Raw genomic sequence first — 24,552 nt, forward strand, 5'->3', positions numbered from 1 at the left:
CAGGAATTTGTCCATTTCTTCCAGGTTGTCCAATTTGTTGGCATATAATTGTTCATAGTATTCCCTGATAATTGTTTGTATCTCTGAGGGATTGGTTGTAATAATTCCATTTTCATTCATGATTTTATCTATTTGGGTCATCTCCCTTTTCTTTTTGAGAAGCCTGGCTAGAGGTTTGTCAATTTTGTTTATTTTTTCAAAAAACCAACTCTTGGTTTCGTTGATCTGCTCTACAGTTTTTTTAGTTTCTATATTGTTTATTTCTGCTCTGATCTTTATTATTTCTCTTCTTCTGCTGGGTTTAGGCTGCCTTTGCTGTTCTGCTTCTAGTTCCTTTAGGTGTGCTGTTAGATTTTGTATTTGGGATTTTTCTTGTTTCTTGAGATAGGCCTGGATTGCAATGTATTTTCCTCTCAGGACTGCCTTTGCTGCGTCCCAAAGCGTTTGGATTGTTGTATTTTCATTTTCGTTTGTTTCCATATATTTTTTAATTTCTTCTCTAATTGCCTGGTTGACCCACTCATTCGTTAGTAGGGTGTTCTTTAACCTCCATGCTTTTGGAGGTTTTCCAGACTTTTTTCTGTGGTTGTTTTCAAGCTTCATAGCATTGTGGTCTGAAAGTAAGCATGGTATAATTTCAGTTCTTGTAAACTTATGAAGGGCTGTTTTGTGACCCAGTATATGATCTATCTTGGAGAATGTTCCATGTGCACTCGAGAAGAAAGTATATTCTGTTGCTTTGGGATGCAGAGTTCTAAATATATCTGTCAAGTCCATCTGATCCAATGTCTCATTCAGGGCCCTTGTTTCTTTATTGACCGTGTGTCTAGATGATCTATCCATTTCTGTAAGTGGGGTGTTAAAGTCCCCTGCAATTACCACATTCTTATCAATAAGGTTGCTTATGTTTATGAGTAATTGTTTTATATATTTGGGGGCTCTGGTATTCGGTGCATAGACATTTATAATTGTTAGCTCTTCCTGATGGATAGACCCTGTAACTATTATATAATGTCCTTCTTCATCTCTTGTTACAGCCTTTAATTTAAAGTCTAGTTTGTCTGATATAAGTATGGCTACTCCAGCTTTCTTTTGGCTTCCAGTCGCATGATAAATAGTTCTCCATCCCCTCACTCTCAATCTAAAGGTGTCCTCAGGTCTAAAATGAGTCTCTTGTAGACAGCAAATAGATGGGTCTTGTTTTTTTATCCATTCTGATACCCTATGTCTTTTGGTTGGCGCATTTAATCCATTTACATTCAGTGTTATTATAGAAAGATACGGGTTTAGAGTCATTGTGATGTCTGTATGTTTTATGCTTATAGTGATGTCTCTGGGACTTTGTCTCACAGGGTCCCCCTTAGGATCTCTTGTAGGGCTGGTTTAGTGGTGACAAATTCCTTCAGTTTTTGTTTGTTTCGGAAGACCTTTATCTCTCCTTCTATTCTAAATGACAGACTTGCTGGATAAAGGATTCTTGGCTGCATATTTTTTCTGTCTAGCACCCTGAAAATCTCGTGCCAATTCTTTCTGGCCTGCCAAGTTTCAAAAGAGAGATCAGTCACGAGTCTTATAGGTCTCCCTTTATATGTGAGGGCACGTTTACCCCTTGCTGCTTTCAGAATTTTCTCTTTATCCTTGTATTTTGCCAGTTTCACTATGATATGTCGTGCAGAAGATCGATTCAAGTTACGTCTGAAGGGAGTTCTCTGTGCCTCTTGGATTTCAATGCCTTTTTCCTTCCCCAGTTCAGGGAAGTTCTCAGCTATGATTTCTTCACGTACCCCTTCAGCACCTTTCCCTCTCTCTTCCTCCTCTGGGATACCAATTATGTGTATATTATTTCTTTTTAGTGTATCACTTAATTCTCTAATTTTCCCCTCATACTCCTGGATTTTTTTATCTCTCTTTTTCTCAGCTTCCTCTTTTTCCATAACTTTATCTTCTAGTTCACCTATTCTCTCCTCTGCCTCTTCAAGCCGAGCTGTGGTGGTTTCCATTTTGTTATGCATTTCGTTTAAAGCGTTTTTCAGCTCCTCGTGACTGTTCCTTAGTCCCTTGATCTCTGTAGCAAGAGATTCTCTGCTGTCCTGTATACTGTTTTCAAGCCCAGCGATTAATTTTATGACTATTATTCTAAATTCACTTTCTGTTATATTATTTAAATCCTTTTTGATCAGCTCATTAGCTGTTGTTATTTCCTGGAGATTCTTCTGAGGGGAGTTCTTCCGCTTGGTCATTTTGGATAGTCCCTGGCGTGGTGAGGACCTGCAGGGCACTTCCCCTGTGCTGTGGTGTATAACTGGAGTTGGTGGGTGGGGCCGCAGTCAGACCTGATGTCTGCCCCCAGCCCACCGCTGGGGCCACAGTGAGACTGGTGTGTGCCTTCTCTTCCCCTCTCCTAGGGGTGGGATTCACTGTGGGGTGGTGTGGCTCGTCTGGGCTACTTGCACCCTGCCAGGCTTGTGATGCTGGGGATCTGGCGTATTAGCTGGGGTGGGTAGGCAAGGTGCTCGGGGGCAGGAGGGGCAGGCTTAGATCGCTTCTCTTAGGTGATCCACTTCAGGAGGGGCCCTGTGGCAGCGGGAGGGAGTCAGATCCGCTGCCAGAGGTTTGGCTCCGCAGAAGCACAGAGTTGGGTGTTTGCGCGGAGCGAGTAAGTTCCCTGGCAGGAACTGGTTCTCTTTGGGATTTCGGCTGGGGGATGGGCGGGGGAGATGGCGCTGGCGAGCGCCTTTGTTCCCCACCAAACTGAGCTCTGTTGTCAGGGGGCTCAGCAGCTCTCCCTCCCTTTGTCCTCCAGCCTTCCCGCTTTCCGAGCAGAGCTGTTAGCTTATGACCTCCCAGACGCTAAGTCGCGCTTGTTGTGGGAACACAGTCCGTCAGGCCCCTCCGCTTTTGCCAGCCAGACTCGGGGGCTCTGCTTGGCCGGCGAGCCGCCCCTCCGCCCCGGCTCCCTCCCGCCAGTCCGTGGAGCGCTCACCGCCTCGCCGCCCTTCCTACCCTCTTCCGTGGGCCTCTCGTCTGCGTTTGGCTCCGGCGACTCTGTTCTGCTAATCCTCTGGCGGTTTTCTGGGTTATTTAGGCAGGAGTAGATGGAATCTAAGTGATCAGCAGGACGTGCGGTGAGCCCAGCGTCCTCCTAAGCCGCCATCTTGCCGCAACTCCAGAAAGTTTCGAATACTATAGAAGAGAATAGGTACTTAAGAGACAACTAAGAATGTCTGTAACACGAAGATAAAGAGGAAACATTTTGACAAGTTTGTAAACCCTGATCCACTTTAGTCATTGCATGTGAGTTTACAAGTAAATCAGTGTCTATGCACTCTTTAATAAAAACTACTTTGGGGTCACCTGGGTGGCTCAGCCGGTTGAGCGTCTGATTCTTGACATGGGCTCAGGTTATGATCTCATGGTTCATGGGTTTGAGCCCTGCATCGGGCTCTGCACTGATAATGGGCAACCTACTTGGGATTCTCTGTCTCTCCCTCTCTCTCTTTCTGTCTCTCTCTCTCTCTCAAATAAATAAATACACATCTCAGAAAAATACCACTTTGCCCCCTTAATTCCATCAAGTAAATATTGAAGAAAGGTATTTAAAGAAATAAATTTAAGACAAGACCATAATTTTAGACTGCTTGAAATGACCAAAGGATTTGATCTAGCCTTTTCCTTGCTTAGCATATGATTAATATTGGGTTAACTTCATTTTGAAATGAAAGGGTGTGAACTTCACAAATGATACTCAAGCAGATGATCTGTGTTTATTCACTAGGTGGTTAGTGGTTACCTATTTATTGAAGTGCCATGGCAAGGCACTTCACTAAGTACGGAAGACACGCATGGATAGCAAAGCACACATGCTCCTCGTGTTCATGGAGAGAAGACGGACATCAATCACACCATCACACAAATAGAAGCATGGTTACAAATGGATGAGGGTGCGATTAAAATTGATACAGAGTACCGGGCAGTACATTGGCCATGGGATATGGAGATAAATAGTCCTTGGAGAACACAAAAAGCTTCTCCTTTCACACTCAAGCACCAATTCTATTTCTCTTTGTGTATCTTTTGCTTTGAGGAGAGACCAAAGGGATTCCCCAAGAATATGCTACCCAGAAAGGTAGCGCATTAGCTTCCGGGCACCACAGTTACACCTCTTAGGAGTACTGTGTTGATACAGCAATTGATTTTTACTGTAGTCTAGTTTTCTACCAAAAAATCTGTGTAGCCTGTGTGAATGATAGAAAACAGCTCAGGGATGTGTTTGTCTCAAACCATACTCTCTACTTCTCCCACAGAAATCTTATTGAGTTGCCAACATGATAATTGATCTCATTAGAAGCATCCCAACAGTCAGTGCTCAGCAGAAATTGAGGAGAATGCTGGGAAATTGCCATTGCTGCACCAGAGCTGGGTCTAAATTAAAAGGAGCAGGTTTTCCCCGACAGGAGACTAAGGTACAAGATAAAGTTAACACCTCTGGATTATCTATTATTCAGGAGTTTTTAGAAAACTGTGGTTTCTATTTTCATTATACACACAATTCCTTAAATTTTTGTTATTAATATCTTATGACTATGGCTTTTCCAAAGCCCCTGCCTCCCGGGCTAATTGCCCCCTTTGTGCACTGCTGCGTCCTCCACGACATCCAGATGCTCCAGGAAAGCATCCTCTCAACTCTCATCTCTGCCTTTAAGCCCCCAGAAGCACCCTGAGCCTGTTCTACTCCTCAGTGTTCAGCAAAATAACACAATTTTTGAACACCCAATAATTCCACTCTCTAATACACAAGCATCTGCTGGTTTTAATAAGGAAAATAGCAAAGGGGATTATTCCTGAAGTCAGGCGATGTAAGTTGCTAAGTCTGTGGGAGACATGGTCTCTTCAACAGTAAAGTGTAGTTAAGAATAGCTGGCCTCCTTTACCTTGCGGAGCTTTGATGAGATGAAGGATATGAAAACATTCTGAGGATGACAGCAAACATGCTGTAAGCCAAAGGCGACAGAATCGGAATGTCCCCTGAACACACTGGATGTAGGATGTTTTGAAGACCCTGAAAATCTTGCTGTCTTCCTAACTTTACTCCTCCTTCACACCTCAATATAACTGTGTTTATCATGATACCAGAAATTTGCACTTCCACTGTTGTCCTTTTACATTGAGTCTTGGGTCTCCGGAAGTCCCTCTGACAATGCATAGATCTACCTGGTGTTGGTAACAAATGAACCTCAAGGGCAAAGAGAGGAGGGTATCAGATTAGTCCATTTTGGTCTTGCCAAATGGATGGGATATCCTAGAGGATGAAATGCAACATGAGTACATTTGGACTGACTAGAGAAAATTCAAGTTTGAACTGAAACAGAACTATTTATGGACTTGGGTAGAACACAGGAGGATAGAAATTAAAACTGGTTCCAAAAAGGAAATGTGGAGACAAGTACTATAGATGAATTTCATCTGCTGAACTACATGACTTAAATCTAGACAATAAAAACCAAATGTGGCTCTAAAAACTAATTATCTTTCTTTCTGCATCACTTTCATTGCATCCTCTATGAGCCTCAGTTTCCTTATTTGTGAAATGAGAGTAGTAATGCTCACCTTACAGCTTTGTTGAAGGATTGGATACTAAAATAATGAAAAGCAATATGATGCAGTGTCTGGAATATAATAGGTGCTCAGTAAATATTTTCCTCCCCTGTACTACCTGTGAAAATTTATGATATAACATTTTTATTAGGGGTGCAGAAGGAATAATTAGCATAAAGGAGAGAAAACAACATTTAAATTCTCCTTTTGGTGGGATTTTTCCTCCCTTATTTGGGAATGAAAGGGCCTAGAAACTAGTTAATGTACATAGTTCATGTAACAAAGCAAAAAAAAAAGAAAGAAGAGAAGACACAAGAGACACTAAAAGTTGCATAGAAATATTCAAAGTTAGAAGGTGATGAGGTATGCATCCATGAAAGAATACAGAACTTTCAGGGCTATGCTGGAAGGAAGGAAGTGGATACAGGAAATCCATCCAACTGCTAGTGGAAGATTCCAGGTTATCAGACAAAAGGGATAAAGTGGTGTGTCCCATTTCAGTGGACTAGGAGAAACTGCAGCTCTTGTCCTGAACCCACCATCAATATTTAGGAATTTTGAAAGGGTGAGAAAAATGCAAAACAAAACAAATACTGCAGAGAGAAAAAGTCCTAATTTTTCAAATACGGGAGGAAAGTGGAACCTGAGAACTATAATTTAATACCCCCCCAAAATGTTTCAGACAGATTAGTAAATATATAATTAATAAGCTGTTGGAAAAGAAAGATATGATTGCCAGGAATCTGAACACCCTTCTGAAGATCTCTGAGTAGCCTTGATTGATATGATTCTCAGACTCATTAAGAGTACCATAAAGGGTATGTTTTCATTTTAACTGAGGACTTAGCAAAAACCTTCTCAATAGTGTAGTCAAGAGAGAGCATTGTGTGATAGATACACATGGAAAAATCTCTAGAATTAAAAAAGAAAAAGAAAAAAAGAAAAATCTCTAGATTTATGGAGGATCAGTGTTCAAATAGCTGGTTTCTCAGTGTCAATAAGGACAGAATAATCTAGGGTCAGCTACAGATTTCAATCCCTGCTTGATCTTTCCTGCCCTGATATGTACCATCTCTAGAAACTGAGTCCCCAAATTCTCTCAATATTTAGGCTTGAACCAATTCCCTTTCCCAAGCCAATCTTGACAAAGCAAAATATATATCAAAAACCTCCCTAATCCAGAATAGGAGAGCTTGGAATTAAGTAAGAATTCTAGTGCTACTTCCCAGAGCTCAGTTCCTTGGTCACAATCTCTGGGGGAAAAAAATTATTTTATTCATTGTCTTAGTTCACACTGTTATAAAAAAGTACAAAAGACTGGGTGGCTTATAGACAGAAGAAATTTATTTCTCACAATTCTGGAAGCTGAGAAGTCCAACATCAAGGTGCCAGCATAGTCAGTTTCTGGTAAGGACCTTCCTCCAGGTTGCAGACTGCCAACTTCTTGTTGTGTCCTCCTGCGACAGAAATAGGGAGATAGAGCTCTCTCCGAGTCTCTTTGATAAGGGCGCTAATCCCATCCATAAGGGCTCCACCCTTGTGACCTAATTATCTTCCAAAGACAACACTTCCTAATACCATCACATTGGGGATTAGGATTTCAACAAATATATTTCGGGAAGACACAAATATTCAGTTCATAACACTGGCATTCCATCCCTCAAGGTCTTCTTCAAAGCCATTTAGACCCAGATCTGATGAACCAGGAGCAAATCTTGGGCGCCTGGGAAGTAATCCTCAAATTTTAGTTCTAGGCCCATCCCCTCCATACAGATTACACTATAGATTTGTGTGATCCTTATAACAGTGCATTAACTGTTATTTGACTTCATTCCTTCTAGTAGCTGGGTTTTGCACATTTAATTGAAGTTGTAAAGTTCCTGAGTTCCTGATGTGCTCCTTTTGGGGAAGGACACACTCATTTGTCCTACCTAATGACAAGGATCTCTCTCCCCATATTATCATAGTGATGACTTGATCTATAGTTGTCTACCATGTGAAATCCCTAGATCTAGAACCCTGCTCACCTTCCTGAGCAAGTGAAGCTTATTTTATTCATTTCTTTAAAAAGATTTATCCTTCATCTCAGTAAATATGCCAATAAACATGCCTCTGGTCCTCTGATATTCTCTCTCTATTGGCTGGCCCTGTGTTACCAATTCTAAATATTTCTATGGCTGAGACCATCTAATTTACAGCCTCTGAACTAGTCAAAAACATATATCTTTAAAATTTATTTATTTAACAAATATTTATTGAGCACCTAGTATATTCCTAGCACTATTCTAGAAACTAGAAGCAGAGAAATACAAACAAGTAAAAATCCCCTGCCCTCACTGAAAATAAGTATGTTTTATTTGAACTTTTTCTAAAATCTAGGAGGTAAAATCAATAAGTTAGAATACAAAGCAACCCAAATAAACTAGAACGATAAGCCAAAGCAAGTAAGACTAACTTTAGCAGAGTGATACAATTTTCAATTGGCTTTAAAGACTCCTTTGCTCAAACATAAGTTGGGGAAGATCTGGTATGCCAGCAATTCAAGTGAAAAGATATGTGCATTAATCTGTGAGTTAATTAGAGCATAGAAACCCAATATGGTAGAGCTATCTTTAAAAAAATCTGAATCTTAGGCTGAAGTAAGCACAGTTCAATGCACGCATTAGTATGGAATACTGTGATCAGTTATTGACAATATAGATGGCTTTTATTTTATTTTTTCATGTTTATTTGTTTTGAGAGAGAGAGAGAGAGAGAGAGAATCCCAACAGGCTCCCCACTGTCTTCGCAGAGCCCGATACGGGGCTTGATCCCACGAACCGCGAGATCATGATCTGAGCCGAAATCAAGAGTCAGATGCTCAACTGACTGAGCCACCCAGGCGCCCCAATATAGAGGGCTTTTAAACACTAGAAAGTATTCATAGGAATGTGAGAAAGATGGCAAGAGACCTGGAAGTCGAATTATTGGAAGAACTATTAAGAGATCATTTAAAGACTTTTTTCTAGAAAAGAGAAAAGCTGTGAGGTACAGAATGGGTCTGGAAATCTTTCCAAATATTTGAAGTACTATCATATGGATGTGAGAATAGAATTTTCCTACTACAAAAGACAGAACTGCACTCAAACATAGACTTCCCAAAACCAAAGAAATTGGCACATAAGGCTGGCCTTTTTAACAATTTGAGCTGTGTCGAAATAGAATAGTCTGTGTAAAAGTGGTAGAGTCCCTGTCACTGAAAGTTTTCCAGCAAAGGCCAAGTTGGCACCTGCTAAGAACTGGAAGTGGGGTGAGGAGGAGGGCAGGGGCGTCTATAGTAGAGAACATATTACCCTGTAGCACTATCTAACATCTCCTCCAATTCTAAGGTTCTGTCATTCATCCATTTTACTCCACCATGTACCGAAGGAAAGAGAGATATTCTAAGGCATTAAAAAATAGATAAGCTTGATACCCCTCCTGCAGTGGAAAAAGCTGTACCTAAAACAGTGCAGTCAGTACAAATTGAGACAAAATGGTCCTTGTGAAAATTGTTAATTCAATCGCTAAAATAAAACTGTCTAAATGTGCATATGGTACTCATTTAATAAATCGTAAAAGTGACACTTCCTGACAGGCAAGGGAAATATTTAAGTGCCAACTTCAGAACCACAAATCTGTCTAAGTACTATAACTTGTAAATGAGATATTTTGCCAATATATAATGTAAATTAGACATACACACATGCACTTTTTAAAATATTCTTTCATGGGGCGCCTGGGTGGCTCAGTCAGTTAAGTGTCTGACTCTTGATCTTGGCTCAAGTCGTGATCTCCTGGCTTGTGAGATCAACCCCACACAGTAGGCTCTGCACTGGCGGTACGGACCCTGCACGGGATTCTCTCTCCCTCTCTCTCTGCCCCTCCCCAACTTGCACTCTCTCCCCCTCTCTCATAAATAAATAAATAAATAAATAAATAAATAAATAAATAATATTTTTTCTTACAGTGTGTAAGTTTGCCTTTATAAGGCAACTGCTCATAGCTGATATTGTACGGTATTGTTGTTTTTAAGCTTATTTCCTTTTCCTTAATACCATTGTTTTCCCCCACATCCATATTTTGTAAATAGGGGTAAATTTAATTAGTCTAATACAGCCCACATGTTGTTAAGTTATGGTAGGTAATAGCAGCTTTTGCTTCATGCTAACCTTAAAACCATATGCAATATAGTGATTGCTCGACCATTCAGATGACCAAAATATATTTGTCCTATACATCTGGTCTTCATCCAGGGTTCTTGGTTCATAGTTCCCAAAGTTCTCAGAATTTCCTAGGTGTTAAGAGTCATAAAGGTGACTTTTGCTATGTTAATGAGGTGACTTTTGAGAAGGCAGTTTGCCTGTAGAGCCAACCATGTGATTAGAGGGTTGGAACTCTCAGTCCCACCTCCAAAACCTCCAGGGAGGGAAGAGGGGCTAGAGATTGAGTTCAATCACCAGTGAGCAACCATGACTGTGTAATGAAACATTTGCAGGGTTCGGAGAGCTTCTGGGTTGATGAACGTATGGAGAGGCTGGGAGGATGGTGCGCCTGAAGAAGGCAAGGAAGCTCTGTGCTATTTTCCCATGCACTGCCCTATGCATCTCTTCGTCTGGCTGCCCCCGAGCCAAGTCCTTTTATAGAAACCAGTGATCTAGTAAGTAAATTGCTTCTCTGACTTCTGTGAGCCACTCTAGGAAACTGATGAAACCTGAGGAGTTTGTGGAAACTTCTGGTCTATAGCCGATCTGTAGCCAATTGGTTGGAAGCACAGGTGATAACCTGGGCTTGCCACTGACATCTGAAGTTGGGGGTTGGGGGGAAGGTAGTGAGGTTTTGTAGGACTGAGCTCCTTACTTGTGAAATCTGATGCTATGTTTGGGTACAGTGTTAGAACTGAGTTGAATTCTTTGACTCTGCTAGTGTCTGAGAACTGCCTGCTGGTGTGGGGAAGCTCCCCACCCTCCCACACAAACCCCCACATCAGAACAAGAGACCATATTTAGTATTTATTTCATGCCACCAAAAGCAAATATCTTCTAAATAGTACAAGTAAACTATGCAGATTTTATTGACTGTTCAGTTAGGATATGGAAAAGATTTACATCATTCTTCATACAGATCAAATATTTGAAATCCCAATTGAAATGTAGAGATTAAAAGAAACTTAAGAAGCATATCAACTAATTGCAATGGATATATCATAATTGGTTCATACTAAAACAGATGAACTCAAAAAAACTCAAAACTCCTCAAAAAAAAGAGGAAATTGAACTCTGAATATTTGACAATATCAGGAAATTATTGTTAATTTTTAAGTATAATAGTGGTATTGTGCTAACTTTTCTTCAAAGACTCTTGAACCCTTAGTTTTCAGAAAAACATTCTAAAATATTTGTGAATGAAATCATACACTGGGATTTGCTTCTAAACAATCTACAAATGGGGAAACAGAAGAGGATATAGAAGAAAGAGGTAATTCTGACTTGATAATTATTTAATCAGGTGATGAAAACACATAGGAGTATTAATTATACAATCATCTCTATTTTTACAAATATCTGATATTTTCCATATTTTTTTAAATAAAAACAAATCTTATTTAGACTTTTATTTTCTCTCTGCAAAGTCCTTCTTCAACCACCACCAGCCAATTTTTCCTGTTTTCCTACATTTTCTAACTCCTGTATTTTCTCAAGCAATTCAACTCTCAAACAGAAAAACAAAAGCCTTGAAACTAACCACGCCCAGCCCTTTAAAGAACACATTAAAGATTGTTAATCATGCTCAGAGTCTATCCCTTGAGATCTTGGGTTCATGCCAAAACATCTGTTTAATTATCTAGTCTAATTGCAGTTCTTCTTGTATATCATTACACTGGAATTTTTTAAAGAAAGAAAATGTATTACCATAAGTTTCATCATCTTAACAGCATTAAAATTCATGAGTGTGTGCATGCACATGTGCACGCATGTACGCACAGGTTTATCTCTGCCTTTGTGTGTGCTCAAGAGGCACAAAAGCATAAATAACTGAAGGTTGAAATTAATGATTTTGAGAACTTCTAAAATAAATTAAATAATGAACAAATAATAATGGAGTAAACCTCATAGATTAGGACAATGATATGAGGTATCATCTCCATTTGAACTTATCTTTTATACCCTAATTTTACCATTTTGACTCTATTTTTATACGCTATTCATGATTTACATAAAACCAACTGACAAACACAGATGGAAAATGTTATCTAACAAAGGAAATAAATGCCTATATCTGGCTCCCTCACAGACCTCTAGTCATATTTAGGTTTACCGTGTACCCTTAAATGTTTGGAACATAATAGGATTTTTGTTCTGGCAGACACTCTGGACTGTCTATCTAAAAGATCCTCATAACTCCTTTCTTCCCTGTGTTCCTCTATTGAGAGGCATAGAAGCTAAAATACATGATTTCCCAGGCTCTGTTGCAGTGAAAAATGGCCATGTGACCAAATTGTTACCAAGAAAATGTGAATGGAATTCACTGTGAATGTCTTCTCTTCCCAAATTTAAAATATAAAGTCTTAAATGGAGAAAGGTTTGTACTTTTCTACCTTCTTCATTTCTGGAATGCCAACATGAGGTGCAGAAGTATGGCAAGGCCATCTTGCAACTAAGAGGTCAAAAACACATGCTAAAGATAGTAAAGCAGTAAAAGAAAGAGCCTCGATCCAGAACAACACTGCTAAACCGCTGTTTTATCTCTGGCTTCCTTTCTTCAGATGGATTTTTATATAAGAACAACAAAACATTGTATATTTAAGCCACTGTCAAGAGTGTTTTCCAGGTTTCTGTTTTGTTTGTTTGTTTGTTTGTTTGTTTGTTTGTTTTGAAAGGAAACATATTCCTAATTTACACACTAGTGTTCCTAGGAGCAAAACAGGTGGCAGCTGTTCACAATACAGAAACGACACAAATATATGTAAGAATGTGGGCAGACTTCTGCTTCTGGCAAAGATGATGAAGTGACAGGGACTGGATTTACCTTTCCACCTAAAACAAGTAAAAGAACAGACATAAGAAACAGTTTTCAGACCTGAGCACCTGTTAGTGCAGGACATTGATCTCTGAGAGAGGAGGAAAATCTGGGTTAGTCCCAGTGATTGTCCAACGTTACTTCTGGAAAAAGTTTCTAAGCTCCAAAACAAGGTAGAGGAAACCAGGGAGAGCCTGGAGGTCTATCTGATGGAAGATATGGAGCTAAGAGTCCAGGCAGGGCAAAGTGGATAGAGTGAGTATGGCACTGGGAAGGAAGGAGCTGCAATGGAGAAAGCTCCAGAGAGCTGCAGAGCGTTCACCTCTGCTCTGCAGCCGAGTAGTGAATAAGGGTTACACGTGGGGAGAACTAATACTGGGGAACAAACCATGCAAAAGGAACAGAAGTAATGACCCCAAAGCTCACACAGGCCTAGGAATAGCTTATATTTTCAGCCAGCCAGAGTGTGAAGCTTCATAACTCACAAGACAACAGAAGAATATCACCTGAGTGGTAGGGCCAAATTTGCCCTTCATTAAGGTTGTCTGGTCCTTATACCTTACAAGACATAAAAGAAACCGTGGAAAGGGTCAAACTGTTCCCCTGTAACTTAGCTGTGTCACAGAATAAAGCTTAAAAATATTCGACACCCAACAAAAAATAATTTACAATGTCTCACATCCAATGAAAAATATTCAAAGAAGCAGGAAAATATAACCAATAAGAGGAATAAAAAGAATCAATGAATAGAAACAGATTTAGAAGTTACATGCTTTAGATGGTAAACCACAAAGAAAAGTTTATTTGCTTTTGTAAAATAATATACCACCAAGGCACAGTGAAGATATAAGGAATACTATTTTATGAGATATAATACAGAACAGAAAAATGCTTAAGAGGTAATTAACATGTAGGTAATTAACAACTGAGTAATTAATAATTAGATTGATTATATCATCAGCATGATTATTTCATAGAGTTCAGGAAGAACACTTTCTCTTAAAATCAGAAACCATGCTCTTAAGACCACAATAAACTTAATGCTGCTGGAATGATTTGGTCTGGTTAGTCTATTTTTTAGTTAGGTCATAAAAACAACAAAAGCGAGAACAACCCAAAACAAAATAACAGATAGTAATAACTTAATGAAAACTCAGTGCAACATCTTCCCCTTGCATTTCCTTTTTCAACTAACCATTGTACAGAAGATAGAAACTTAGAGGTTGCAACTTCATTGCTAAACATCTCCAATATTTATACCTACTTTTCTGGTTTAGTAATTACAAAATGCTGACATGGGCTCTGGATTCATCTTCTTGGACTTCCATATTCTTCTCTGTGCACTATGGAAGCAGATGGAGAATTATATAACACTAGGACCAGCCAGGAAGGTCAAGTTTTGTTTTTCAATCCTTGATCCAGTTTATGATCTTATGATTTGCCTCCTTTCCAACAAAAATCCCAGTTCATATCTGAGTGCTACTGGTAACCAGAAATTGTATTATTTGAAACTTACCTAATTTTTTACCACCACTTCTTGGCTAAAATGTTTTTGAATAGTTTCATTTAGTAAGTTTTTTAAAACTTATTGAACGTCCACCAACTAATGAAAGGTTAAAGAAGATGTGGGGTGTGTGGGTGTGTGTGTGTGTGTGTGTGTGTGTGTGTGTGTAATGGAATATTACTCAGCACTCAAAAAGAATGAAATCTTGCCATTTGCAATAATGTGGATGGAACTAGAGTGTATTATGCTAAGTGAAATAAGTCAGAGAAAGACAAATATCATATGATTTCACTCATATGTGGAATTTAAGAAACAGAACAGATGAACATAGGGGAAGGGAAAGAAAAATAAGATAAAAACATACAGGGAGGCAAACCAAAAGAGACAAATAGAACAAACTTAGGGCTGCTGGAGGGGAGGTTGGTGAGGGGATGGGCATTAGGGATGGGCATTAAGGAGAGCACTTGTTGGGATGAGCACTGGGTATTATATGTAATTGATGAATCGCTAAATTCTACTCCTGAAACCAATACTATATTATATGTTAACTAACTTGAATTTAAATCAAATCTTGGAGAAAAAAAGAGAAAAGAAAAGAAACCCAATTCCAATGCAGCTATGAGGGTCAGGGTCAGGAGGAACAGTTCTGATAGCACTACTTTATTTTTTTTAATTTTGAATATTAATTTTTAATAATGTACGATAGTTAACCAGTTTATAAAAGTTGATTTGTGTTGATTGATTTGATTTTCAATATGAAAATAGGTTGGATAAAAATTGCATATAGAAAAGGCTAGGACCACTGGCCTATGTACTTTTTTTTTAATATGAAATTTATTGTCAAATTTGTTTCCATACAACACCCAGTGCTCATCCCAACAGGTGCCCTCCTAAATGCCCATCACCCACTTTCCCCTCTCCTCCACCCCCCATCAACCCTCAGTTTGTTCTCAGTATTTAAGAGTCTCTTATGGTTTGCCTCCCTCCCTCTCTATAACTTTTCCACCCCCATTCCTTCCCCCATGGTCTTCTGTTAAGTTTCTCAGGATCCACATATGAGTAAAAACATATGGTATCTGTCCTTCTCTGACTGACTTATTTCACTTAACATAATACCTTCCAGTTCCATCCATGTTGCTACAAATGGCCAGATTTCATTCTTTCTCATTGCCAATTAGTATTCCATTGTATACATAAACCACATCTTCTCTATCCATTCGTCAGTTGATGGATATTTAGGCTCTTTCCATAACTTGGCTGTTGTTGAAAGTGCTGCTATAAACATTGGGGTACAAGTGCCCCTATGCATCAACACTCCTGTATCCCTTGGGCAAATTCCTAGCAGTGCTATTGCTGGGTCATAGGGTAGGTCTATTTTTAATTTTCTGAGGAACCTCCACACTGTTTTCCAGAGTGGCTGCACCAGTTTGCATTCCCACCAACAGTGCAAGAGGGTTCCCGTTTCTCCACTCCACATCCTCGCCAGCATCTATAGTCTCTTGACTTGTTCATTTTAGCCACTCTGACTGGTGTGAGGTGGTATCTGAGTGTGGTTTTGATTTGTATTTCTCTGATGAGGAGTGATGTTGATCATCTTTTCATGTTGATAGCACTACTTTAAAGGAAAAACAAAACTTTTATTGTTAAATAAAAGAATTAGTAAACAAACAAAAAACCTCATTGAACATGGGGGATTCTGAAAATCTCTAAGTGTAACACGAAAATATTCACATTTTTAAGGCACATCTAGAATCCGTTGAAATCACCAAAATTATGAGTTAGAAATACATTGTTAATCTTATAAAAGTAATCAAAACAGAGATGTGTTTCTTTCTTTAAAAAAAAAAGTAAAAGATTTTTCTTTCTAAATGTGAGACATTCAGCTGGAGGTAATAAAATTGTCTTTTAATCCTTAAAATATAATACCAATGGCTGTTTCTTCTAAAAGTTGTTACTTAGGCAGTTATGTGGCCCAAGTAACTTATTATGAAAAGCTGAGAGAATGAAAGTATCCTACTTTCAATTATCTAGCAGCCATTAAAACTGAATTCTTCATTCAAAAAGATGTTCTCATAACATGACCTGAGCATACAAGAGGTAACTGACAGTTAAAACCTAGACCTTCTAAAAGCTCTGGGAAAGGCTGAATGAACTCTAGGTCACAGAAAGCAAATTCCCTCAGATGCCAGGCTGCTAAGCAAGGTCTTCCAGAGGTAAAGGGCCCCCATTGATTCTCTCACTACTCAGTTTATGAAATCAGTCTATGTTCCTCTCCTGGCACCTGTTGGTAACAAAGCTAGAAATGCCTACTATGAGAGGTATTTGGGAAACAATTTGCTAGACAATTACTCGCCTGCAAGACCTTCAGTTATGTATCACTTGAGAATGAAACCATTTTATAAATCCATTTGACAGTTTCCTTCCCTATCTTCAATTCTTAACTCCTTCTGAATTCCTGAAAGGATGACTATAAAACCATATTTTCAGTTTAAAAATGCATCATGCTTAGTAAAACACAGAAAAGCAGCTGCTGTTTAAACATGCTTCAGATTAGCAATTCATGGCTAATATCTCTTAAGGATTATTAATCAAGAAGCATTAAATTGGGGCGCCTGGGTGGCGCAGTCGGTTAAGCGTCGGACTTCAGCCAGGTCACGATCTCGCGGTCCGTGAGTTCGAGCCCCGCGTCAGGCTCTGGGCTGATGGCTCGGAGCCTGGAGCCCGTTTCCGATTCTGTGTCTCCCTCTCTCTCTGCCCCTCCCCCGTTCATGCTCTGTCTCTCTCTGTCCCAAAAATAAGTAAAAACGTTGAAAAAAAATTAAAAAAAAAAAAGAAGCATTAAGTTAAGCTCAGTCATTATATTAGGCTGTGAGGTATAGTCACATGTCTTACCATGCTGTCCCCAGTGATGGCTGGCTTGCATTCAGTCCCTGGAAACTTCTCTGACCTCCTCCCTACATCACTAGCTGCTGCTATAAATTCAAGGTAGAAAGAAGTCTCCATGCTGGGTTTATGTGGTGCAGAATGTAAGAAATTCCCAATCCACAGAAGGCCCCAGTTAAAACAAAAGTCACTTGTAAATTTGTTGTTTAGTAATTAAAAACATTGTACATTGTTTTGGTATTACCAAGAAAGTGAAAACAAAGTTGCTTCATGCACAAAATGATCCTTAGGTCAACTAATCTGATCCTTTCATTTTTTTGCAGTTGGGAACTCAAACTCAGTCTAGAGAGGCTGATTTTTTTCATAGTAATACAACCAGGTAGTTTGAATCAAAACTAAGACACACATGAAGTTTGTGAACTCCAAGTCTAGTCCAAGTCTAATGCTGTTTCTTCTTTTCCCTTTTACTTCATACATGAACCCTTCTCTGGGGGGAAAAAAAAAAAAGAGAAAGACAGAAAAAGGGAAGAAAGAAAGAATGAACTTTGAATATATATTTTGTGATAAAGACATACACAAACATTGTATATTTGTTCTGAAAACAATAACAGCCTAAATCTCGGTTTAAAAAAAATAGAAAAAGCAAGAAAATGCTATTATGTTCACTATTCATGCTGAAGAAGTTAGAGGATCTGCTGTCTTCTACTTAGAGAAGGATAAAGAGAAAAAGATTTCTCTGCCTTTAGAGGACTCATCTCTACTTTCAAAGACCACCTCAAATGTTACCCCTGTCCTCTGTGCAAAGAATTCACAACTCATTCTTGTTCTTTGTTTACTCCTCAGTCATAACAATCTCTACTCTGCCTCATTGTTTCAGTTAGTTGTATCAGCAGACTGGCTTCTCCCCATGGACCATGAATTCCTTGAGGTTAACATGGCCTCTTTCATCATGGTCTGTCCGAGCAGCTCTATCATAGGGTTTCTTGCCTAAGAAGTAGTCAGTAAATGTGTTTCAAATGGAACTCAACTGAATTATGCTGAAAATTATCCTTTTATTATTACTGTTTACAACAAGTAGAAAAAGCAGAGTAAGAGAGACCAGAAAAGGGGGGTGGAGAGAAAATGACATGAGAGAATGGAAAGGAAGGAGGAAGAAGAGGAAGGAAAAGAAAGAAGCAAATGAGAGACTGCTAAAAAAGCAGGGCAACATTTAGCCCTGTATAAAATTACCATCTAATATTTCTTACCTTTCTATACACCAGAGTGTAAGCAATTGGGCTTATGTTTTAAAACTGACTGCAAAAAAAAAAAAAAAAAGCAGAGCCTAATTCCATTTTAAATATATTTTATAAAATCTAATTCTTCATTTAAAGAATAAAAGGATTCACGTCAACATTCAAATGAATTGTATTCCAAAATAAAACCATTAAAACCACAAAAATGTAAATTTCTATAAATTTTGATATTGGATAGATTGATTGATAGATATCCTCCCATAGTTTTATATTTCACCTTTACTGCCTTATTAATATTCCTGCTGATAATACCTCATTTGGGCATAGTAGTTCTGGGATTGGGTAGTCTCACTTGTCAAGTTAAACTGAAAGGGAATGGTTATCACATACCCAGGGAGACTCCTCAGTTCTTTCTTCTTAAACTTCTTCTTAAATTCAGTTCTTTAGCAAGCTGAATTTAAACTTCCTTGCAAACATATATTCAGAAACAATACTTCATTTGTCAGCACATGCCATCCTATTAGCTTTGAGAGTTAGTGTTTAGCATGCTTCCAGGGCTTCAGAGAAATCAAACCCATACTGTGTTAACCTGGTGTAAAAAGAAAAACAGGAAATAATGGGGAAATGAAACAAGATGGCCCAGAAAAATGGAACAAAAATGACAGTAAATTTGTTGTTTTGAAGTTTGACTTTTTAAAAATCTATCTGCAATGTTACTATATGAAAAGAGAGATCAATGGGTAAATTTGCTATATCTGAAAGAATAGTTAGCAAAAAGATGTGTTTTGATTGCCCTGATGAGTAAATTACAAAGTCAATATAAATCAATCATCTCCTAACCTCCCTAATCTCTATGAAATCAAGGAAATCTTGATATACAGACATTCAGAAAAATTATTTGCCACCATTCACAAAATGAGTAAGAAATTGATTATAACAATTACCTAAATAGCTCACTTTCTTATTATTGATTCTATTGTACGTTGTTCTTTAAGATTCTAAGAGCACATAATTTGCAACATCTTTATTTCCCTACAAGATGTTAGGAGTTTCAGGCTACTTCAGTACCTCTCTGACCTACCAATTCTCAGCCTATTCTTCAAGGTTGAGCAAATCACGGCACTGGGGATGAGCAGTAGTCTTCTCGCCCATTCACAACAAACACCCTTCAAATAACTGCTAAATTTTCAATTATCCCCTAGTGAGTGATTGGGCAATGATCTTAGGCAGTGCTTCTCAGACTATAGTGAGCTCAAGAATCACTAGGGGTGTTCATTAAAAATACAGATTTCTGCCCCTCATTATAATTGTCCTGGGAATGGATACTTTAAGTAAGGACACCAGATGATTCCTGTTACTAGGCACTTATGGACACAATCTGGGGAATAGTGACGCTGACTTGGGAAGCTCTAGATGTTCTTAACTAGTAGCTTGCTGAGGCTCTTTATAATAAATACAATGCAAAATAATCTGTCTGTAAAAAGAATAAGGCATTCAAAGATTTAGTTGGAAGAATTTGACTTAGGAGTCTGAAATAAACTTCACCAATAAAGGAAAGATAACTGAAAAGCAGCAGCAGATGAGAATTGTCATGTGCTCCTTTCCAAGACCCCTTTCACATCCAGACCTATAGACAGCTAGTACCCCCTTACCTAACACCGGCCGCATTAACATACAGTCAGCCTGGACATACACTGAAAATTGTGGTCATATAGATTTAGGGTCAGGGGCATTGGGACCAGATTTAGGTCCATACTGGTAAAGTTGAAAGCATTATAGTCAAGGGATGTGGATAAAAAATGATTTGAAAACAAGAAGAGAAAATGGAATCAAAGAAAAAAAGCCTGAGCCTGGAGTGAGGCCAAGACCTAGACCATGTGAATGGTGGAGGGAGAAATGGGGAACAGGAAGGGAGGCAAAGAAGGCTTTGCTTTGCTGCTGTCAGTTGGACATTCCATTCAACTGCCCCTGGTGGGCATTCCGGTCCACTGAGCATGCCCAATTTGTGTGACTGACTTTCACCAAGTAGAACAATCAACAAGATCACCATAAAGGCTTTACCAACACCAGGCCAGTAAAGTCACCACTGAAAACCATTCCCAAATTTGTGATCAATGGACCCAAGTTAAGGGAGAGGAACTCCTTTGGTCTACAAAAATGGTTTGAGTCCCAGTCTCTAATTTCTTCCTTCTCAGATACTCTGGTCTCCACCCAAGGGACAGTATTCGATGAGATGCAGTCATTTTGTTGGTCAGCAGGAGCTCAGAAGCAAGAAAATGTCATAGTGGTAGAATACAGCATCATCATCCTCAATAGGAGCCCATCGCTGGAAGCTTCCAGATCACTGTGCCAATCAAGTAGAGGAGGGAATGTCCTTTAGAGAACCTTATGTGAACTTTATGTGAGAAACTTGCCAACTTTCTTGTTCAATTTTTTAGCCATACTATTTCTAATACTTAGGTGCTGTCTCTTAGAGAGCCTAAAACAGCCAAGACATGACTCAGGACATGGAAGAATCTGCAGGTGAGCATCACGGGATCCTGAGGAGCTAAGTGTTTTGTATCTGTACAATCATATCTATATGTGGGGAGGGGGATAGTGTGGGTCATTAAGGAAGATCTATACACCTTAAAGATGTTATGAAAAGGTACACCAAAGTAAGGTTATTTCTCTTTTACTCTCCTTTTATTCAAAAATAATAAAGCCACATTGATTGTAAAGGGCTAATGATAGACTAGGAGCCTGAGAGATAATCGTGCCTTACCTTTAAAAATATATAGTCTACCTGAGGAGAAAGTGGCTACAGCACAAAGATAGTCTTTTGTTTAACCTTAAATACTGGAAGAGTCCTTTGAAATATTTTCCCCTAATTTTCAAGGATGGTTGCCTATCTGCTTTGCCAAAACAGACTGTACTAACGGGCTCTGTGGCTTGATTTGGAGGCTCACCTCTAAGAGTTTCTGTCTTGCCAACTTGCCATGTGGCCTGAAATTGCTTAATTCCTTGGACTCAATTTTTTTTCACTTTTCCAATGAGATTTATTCAAATATAAATATGCCTTGAAAGTGCAAGTCAAAATAATTTAGGTCATTATCAGAAAAGAGAAGTTTCAGGCACCTGAGTGGCTCAGGTGGTTAAGCGTCCAACTTCAGCACAGGTCATGACCTCATGGTTTGTGAATTCGAGTGCCATGTTGGGCTTTGTGCTGACAGCTCAGAGCCTGGAGCCTGCTTTGGATTCTGTGTCTCCTAGTCTCTCTCTCTGCACCGCCCCCCCCCCACTCACACACTTGGCCTCTCTCTCTCTCTCTCTCAAAAATAAATAAACATTACAAATCTTTTAAATATAAAAAATAAATAAATAAAAGTGAAGTTTCCATGAGCTTGGGACCAGAAAAGGAACCTGGCAGAAGGTTAGACAAAGGGAAAGAGAGGTAGGCCAGAGGTGGCCAAAGTATGGAAAACAACATAGGGGAGGTGCTGAGGGGGAAGTGAAAGTAAACCGTTATACCACACAATTGCCCTCTCACGTTCAAGGGTGTAAGGGTTTAATCTCATGGCATCTGAGACCTGAGCCTTAATAGAGAGAATGTATAGGGTGATACCTACATGACAGGTGAGATAATTAGCAATACAGCATCTTTTATCTTCCCCTTCCCCTTTAATTTAGATTTTGAAAAAAATACTAAGTATCCACTATTAGCAAGAATGTCAAGTATATGAAATATGAATAAGACACAGCTCCTGCCATCAGAGTTGGCAGAGTTGGCAGTCAAGAAGAAGCACCCGGGGGCACCTGGGTGGCTCAGCTGGTTAAGTGGCGACTTCGGCTCAGGTCATGATCTTGTGGTTTGTGAGTTCCAGCCCCACGTTGGGCTCTGTGTGGATAACTCAGAGACTGAAGCCTGCTTCAGATTCTGTGTCTCCCTCTCTCTCTACCCTTCCCCCCCCACTTTGTCTCTCTCCCTGAAAAATGAATAAATATTAAAAAAAGAAGAAGGGTGATAGGGGGCAAAGGAGAGAGAGAGGGAATGAGAAAGAGAGAGAGGGCGACAGAAAAAATATTTCTATAACTATTGCATTGGAATTAATAGGAGAGCATTTCAGCAGAGACTTAATTCTTTTTCTGTTCATTTTAGATACTTTTGGAGATATTAACCTCACTCTAGGCATGCTGAACATGGAAGATAATATGAGTAAGGTAAGGAAAATAGAGAAAATTCTCTTTTGCATTTATTTTCTCTAATCTAATTGCAACATTTCATACACCTCTTTCTTTCCCTTGACTTCCTCTTTTCTCTCTGGCTTCTTATGTGGTGTTCAATCATTCAGAAAATACAGTTATAATGGAAATCATTATAATGTTTAAACAATGACATTAGTATTTGAGAAATCAGAGTATTTAATTATGGAAGCTAGCAAAAGAATGTCCCTTTCTATAACCTTATACAGGCAGATGTGGTAAGAGGGGGATGTCAGACTCACAACCATGTGGATGAGAGTCTCCTCCTGTATAAGCTGAGACTTCCTAGGAAAATCCCAAAAGATCTCCCCTACTCATCTGTGATGCTGTTTCACAATTAGAGATTTATTTCTCTGGGATGTGAAGGCTTTCTTGGCTTCAAAAACCTTTTATAAAATAGTATCTACCTCCAAGGACACTTGTCTGGGAAGCAGCACACTAGATGCTTCCCAAACAATAGTGAATTATATTATATTCACTCCTCACACCTTTATGAGGTAGGTATAGCTGTTTCCATTTCACAACTAAGAAGAGTGAGACCCAGAGCTGTTACATGACCAGAACAGCAGGACTACATCCAAACACAAGCCTGTCTGACTTAAAAAAAAAAAAAAAAAAAAAAATTCCTCCTAATCATGATTCAATGCAGCCTCCCTGTGAAGGACAGGGCCTACATATACCTTTATCAGTGGTTCTCAACCCTGATGTGTATTGGAATCCCTTATTCGAGGGAGTTATTCCACACCTTCAACAGGGGCACAGTACCTCGAAGGCAATAGGCTTGAGGCTGTTGGGCATTTCAGAACACCAGTCTCTCATCTATCAAAGGCCATGTAGCCACCTAAGGGACCTTTCACACAGCGCCTGGCCAAGCCCCATGATTTCCGAAGGTTAAGATCTGTCCAAAAGAATTCACGACTTTCTCTCTACAAGGCAGAACTAAAGCTAAGGGCATAGAAATCTCTCGTAGGATCTAGCTTCATAGCTTATCAGCCTCCTTGGGAATCACAGTGTGCTCCTTATTACCATAGTCACTCCCTAGTGGTAAGAGCAGTAGTTAGGGTAATGGGCATTTCCAGTCCCCTGAGGGCCCTACAACAGTGATTTTCAAGACTTTGATATGTTAGCTAGGGTGCCTCCACCTTCAGTTAGATGTCCTTGAAGTAATGTTGTCAGGTTAAGATAGTTTTCAGAAAGAACTTTGCTTTACATATAAGCCTTCACTCCTAAAGTTGCATATTATGTTCAGGAAACCCCAATTAAGATATATAAAATCCATTGTAAAGTAGGAATACATTGCTCAGTTTGATGGTGTTATTCACTTGGACTTAATCTGATTCCTTTAGTTCTGTAACTCAAATTTCTGTGTATGTCCACAGGAAGACATTTATAGTCATCTCACTTCCGTCATTCAGAATACCGACATCCTGGATGATGCAATTGTCCAACGGTTGATTTATTATGCTTCTAAGGACATGAGGGACACCAATGTAAGTTTTATTCTTGATGATGAATCAATGTCAGGGCCAGCAACAGGCCTTTAACTGACCCAGCTGCATCCACGTGGACATTTATAAGCTTCTTGTACGTTGTTGTCTGAACCTCAAATCACTTTCATTTGTTCATATGTTATTACAATACCTATTATTTATCCCTTCACCGATAAGGAAACTGAGGCAAAGCTAAAAAAGACTTCAGAGATCATATTTACATGTTGATGTACATGTTGATGCTTAGAGACATTTTATTTTTTTTCAAAGTAACACAGCTATTGACAGAACAAGTAACTAGAACCTAGTTTCCTTTTTCTTCCCATATGAATTATGATTTCTTCATGTGTCTACTTATCTACATACGCTAGGCATTATATCTGAAAAATTATTTCTAGAAATAATTTGAATTCTAAGATGTTATTTTCTTCCAGAAAGGATTTTTACTTGTTATCTGTGAAGGGTACTAACAATCCATGATTAATTTCAGGACTTGAGATTATGGAGCTGGGGGTGGGGGAGGCAGGGCACATCTGTGACTCCAAGTTGGGCTACAGTTCATGGA

At 39.1% G+C, this 24,552-nt stretch overlaps 1 protein-coding gene and 1 long non-coding RNA gene across 3 annotated transcripts in view; one reads left to right on the forward strand and one right to left on the reverse strand.

The window, feature by feature from the left end:
• Window positions 1-6,945: 6,945 nt before the first annotated feature.
• On the reverse strand, window positions 6,946-20,150 carry LOC125173444 (uncharacterized). Its single transcript, XR_007155024.1, has 4 exons — window positions 19,908-20,150; window positions 18,646-18,844; window positions 13,898-13,976; window positions 6,946-7,052 (listed from the first exon to the last, which is right to left on the reverse strand). It is a non-coding gene; the product is annotated as an uncharacterized LOC125173444 (long non-coding RNA).
• Window positions 20,151-20,266: 116 nt separating this feature from the next.
• The window catches only part of MROH2B (maestro heat like repeat family member 2B), a 73,498-nt gene continuing 69,212 nt past the window's right edge, over window positions 20,267-24,552 (forward strand). The window contains exons 1-4 of one of the 2 annotated variants that reach the window (XM_047823272.1): window positions 20,267-20,483; window positions 20,716-20,778; window positions 22,394-22,455; window positions 23,877-23,987. In XM_047823272.1, the coding sequence (XP_047679228.1) occupies window positions 20,751-20,778; window positions 22,394-22,455; window positions 23,877-23,987 (201 nt within the window). In that variant the 5' untranslated portion in view covers window positions 20,267-20,483; window positions 20,716-20,750. The remainder of the gene's footprint in view (window positions 20,484-20,715; window positions 20,779-22,393; window positions 22,456-23,876; window positions 23,988-24,552) is intronic. The other variant, XM_047823279.1, reaches the window with a different exon arrangement.

Source organism: Prionailurus viverrinus, chromosome A1 (assembly GCF_022837055.1).
Source record: "Prionailurus viverrinus isolate Anna chromosome A1, UM_Priviv_1.0, whole genome shotgun sequence".
NCBI lineage: Eukaryota > Metazoa > Chordata > Mammalia > Carnivora > Felidae > Prionailurus > Prionailurus viverrinus.